The sequence below is a fragment of the Apteryx rowi genome, unplaced genomic scaffold (assembly GCF_003343035.1).
Source record: "Apteryx rowi isolate R43461 unplaced genomic scaffold, aptRow1 scaffold_20, whole genome shotgun sequence".
Lineage (NCBI taxonomy): Eukaryota > Metazoa > Chordata > Aves > Apterygiformes > Apterygidae > Apteryx > Apteryx rowi.
The window spans coordinates 1721769-1725096 of record NW_020448308.1 but is presented as its reverse complement, the minus strand read 5'-3'; the positions used below and the strand labels follow the sequence as shown (position 1 = coordinate 1725096).

At 46.2% G+C, this 3328-nt stretch overlaps 1 protein-coding gene across 1 annotated transcript; it reads right to left on the bottom strand.

Annotated features, from left to right (window-relative positions):
- RPAIN (RPA interacting protein) lies at positions 1-3320 on the bottom strand (the record flags this gene model as incomplete). The annotated part of the gene is made up of 6 exons (XM_026063634.1): positions 1-210; positions 776-910; positions 1048-1111; positions 1691-1805; positions 2338-2401; positions 2979-3320. Coding segments are annotated over 6 exons (750 nt in total), but the record flags the coding sequence as incomplete, so codon positions are not given.
- Positions 3321-3328: the final 8 nt, after the last annotated feature.

The window sequence follows — 3328 nt, the reverse complement described above, 5'->3', positions numbered from 1 at the left end:
TAAACTAGGTATATTTATTTCAAAACACTGTGTCATCAAAAGTGCAATTAAGGCAATACTACTGCCTTGTCAAATATGCTTTTGACACAGCAGTTACAAGTATATACATAATACTAGCAGCTCTGGGCAGATTTTTAACCTCAAGAAGTTCTTCCAGTGAAAAACAGCAGCCAAATCAAGTTACAGGAGAATCGTCCAGGAGTCACAGACCTTCACAAGAAGTAAGGTAAGTTAAACAGACAAACTATATTCATATATAAGGCTACATTAATATTCAAAACTGAAATGCTCTGTTCCTAGAACTGTAGCCACCAGATAAGTGCACGTATCAGTGCCCAGCAGTTTCACTTAAGCAGCAAGGCTAAGAACTCCCTGCTAGCTCTAGTTTGAGTCAAAGGTAGAGTATGTGGTTTCTCCAAGAGGGCTGAGCCTTTTGAGGAGGCCTAAACTGAAATTTTTTACAGCTTTTCTTCAAGAAACACTTCTCCAAATAGATGCTCTACACAAGACTTAAAGTTGTTTGCTAAAGTGTGAGAAAGGTAAGTTGGTAAATTTGACAGGTCCTTAAAAGACTCCCTAATCTAGCAGTTAAGGTAAATGGTGTAATTAAACTGTTCCTCCTTTCATGGCTACAGGTAGTCAAAAAAGGGTTGAGAGAAAGAGCAACCCAAACCACTGAGGTCATGGACTGCTGGTTTCTGTGTGTAGCTGCACAGGTAATTGAGAAGTTGGTCTAATCTGAGATCCTTTCCAGAAACTTGACATTCAGACTCACCGAACAGCTCATGAGAAGACTGGCTTCTTCCTCCATTCCACTGGTAACAGTAAACTCTGGATTGTGAAAGCACCTGTAACTGTGCTCTGTTATAGTGTTTTCTAGAAGTGACCGGAGCTTCTCTTCTGTCATATCCTGAGATAAATTGGGTTAAAAGAAGTCTTAGACATAAGTTGCTCCATAGCTTAAAGCTGCCTCTTCTTGTTCAGAATGATGCTGACCTTGCAGCAGACTTAAGCTATGTTGCGGGTGAAGTATAACTGACATCCTACCTGTGTAGTGATGTATAATCCACACTGGCAAAAAACCAAGTGATTCCTCACGGTCAGGTTATTCCTAGGAAGACAGCAGACAGTGAGCATCTTCACAACAACAAGAACAACAAAGGCAGATCTTAGCAAAAGTTCTTAGATTTTGGAGCTCATTGCTCATTTTTCTATTTCATTGAAATACACACAAACAGGAGCCTGTGTTTGGCTACTGCTTTTGTTAGTGCCTGTTTCTAAGCCGAAACTTTCATGTGTAGTAGGAGAGTGGAGAATCAATCCCTCTTTGTGCTAATTACAGCTAGGTTGATTGTAGCATCAAGGTTCCTCACAGAATACTTTGTTTCATGAATGGCTCAGAAGAGAAATTCTGTGCTGTTGCCTTGCAGCTGAGATCCAGCCTTAACTTGCATGGTAATCTTGCTGTAACTCTCTTCAGAGCACTCTAAACAGGTGGCTGCACTTGTCTAGCAGGGAGAAGACCCAAATATCTCGCACAGAATGACAGGAAAGAAGCCAACATTCATTAAGAGAACAGTATCTAGAGCAGCACAGGCTCTGAGTGCTGCTCAAACCAGCAAGACTGAAGCAGAGAAGCCCTGTGAGGCTTTTGTCAAGCATCTTGTTCCAGCACCAAGAGCTTTCTTACTTTCTACACACGGGGCAGATGATCTTGTCACTGGCATCCAAGCCATCAAGCATCGCATTGAGACATTCTTCATCAAACTGAAGACTTCGCTCATACTCTTCTATAACCAACTGTTCTGCGATAAAAAGAACAAAATACCCTCGGGCCTCTGTTATGAACTCATGGTACTGCAGAAGCATGCATGAAGTTGCTCAGTGGACAGAGTCTGGGGCAGCCACTAGTTCTGAGCTTGTCTTTCTTTAGGTCAGATTTCTACACTTGAGGGAATGGTTCCTGTTAATCTAGTTTTTTCCTTTGGCTCAATCTTTAGCTGGTCTCAGCTTCACGACTGTAACACTTTTCAACCAACAATCTAGAAAAACTATGAACTGATTTATACAGGGTCCTACAGTCCCAAACATCACAGTGCTGTCTCCTGGTTCTCCTCTATTAATTTCTCACAGACCCTAAAATGCCACTCAAACTTACAACTGTCACAAAGGCTCTCAGGGCATTACAGAGGCTACAGATACTTTCAAGGAGGCTCTTCTTCAAACTCCTATGGTCTACAGGAACTAAGGTGTTCAGTCTCACCTACTCTGGATTACTAGAAAGTCAGAAATATTATGGTTTAAATTGGAGTCTGAAAAAGTGTTTTGAGAAGTTACCTTGCAAGACCAGTTCCTGTTGGATTTCTTCCAGTACTGCTAGTTCATCAGGATCCTCTAGCATCTGAAAGGCGCATTAGTCAGTAATTCTCCCATTCTGGCTACATTCTCACTTATTTTCCAGCACCTGACTGAGCTGTCAATGTAACATAAATTCACTGCTTATGCTTCTGTCTGTCAAATCTCTGTATTTGACAAAACATGCACTGTAGAAAGCAACATATACAATAGTAATGTGTGCAAAAATAATAATGATGGGATCACAGCCTGGTCAAGAACTTACTTTTTAAAAAGTTAGAGTTTTATTCCCATTCTTGGGAGTGAGAGCAGTCAGTGACACAACCGCTCCGAAAACCACAGCTGTGGAAATCCCCCTCTGCTGCAACTCTGGTGCAGCTTGTGAAGGAAATCAGGAAGTTCCCCACTCCCAGGCCCAAGGCCACCACTTTCACAGCTGTTTCACAACATCCTGCACTAGCTGCTGAAGCACGAAACCCAGACGGTCTGAGTTGTGCCAACTCCAAGCAGCGAGAGGCCGGCGCTCCCCGGGAAAGGAAACATTTACAGGTGCAGAGACCCGTGTAACACCCAGCTGCAAGGGCTCTGAAGGCCGCAGGAGCCGGCGGCGCGGCAGTACTGACCTGTGCCAAGGGCTGCTCCCCCCGCAGGGACGGCAGGCTCTCGGGGCGCAGCGCCTGCCACTCCTGCTCCATCACCTCCCGCACCAGCAGCGCGCCCACGGCCGCGGCGCCGACGCGCTCCCCGGCCTGCCGGTACCGGTCCAGCAGCTTCGCCCGGCTGTTGCGCAGCCTCTCCACGCAGCGCTGGGGGGTGACAGCACACGGGCCCGTCAGCGACACGCGTGGGGGGGGGAGGGCTGTTACGGGACTGAGCAGAGCAGTAACAGCACTGCGGGAGGCGAATAACGGTTGTAACGGCAGTTGGCGCCCGCCCGGTAACGGCGCCCGGGCCCAGCCCCTGCTCCCGCCGC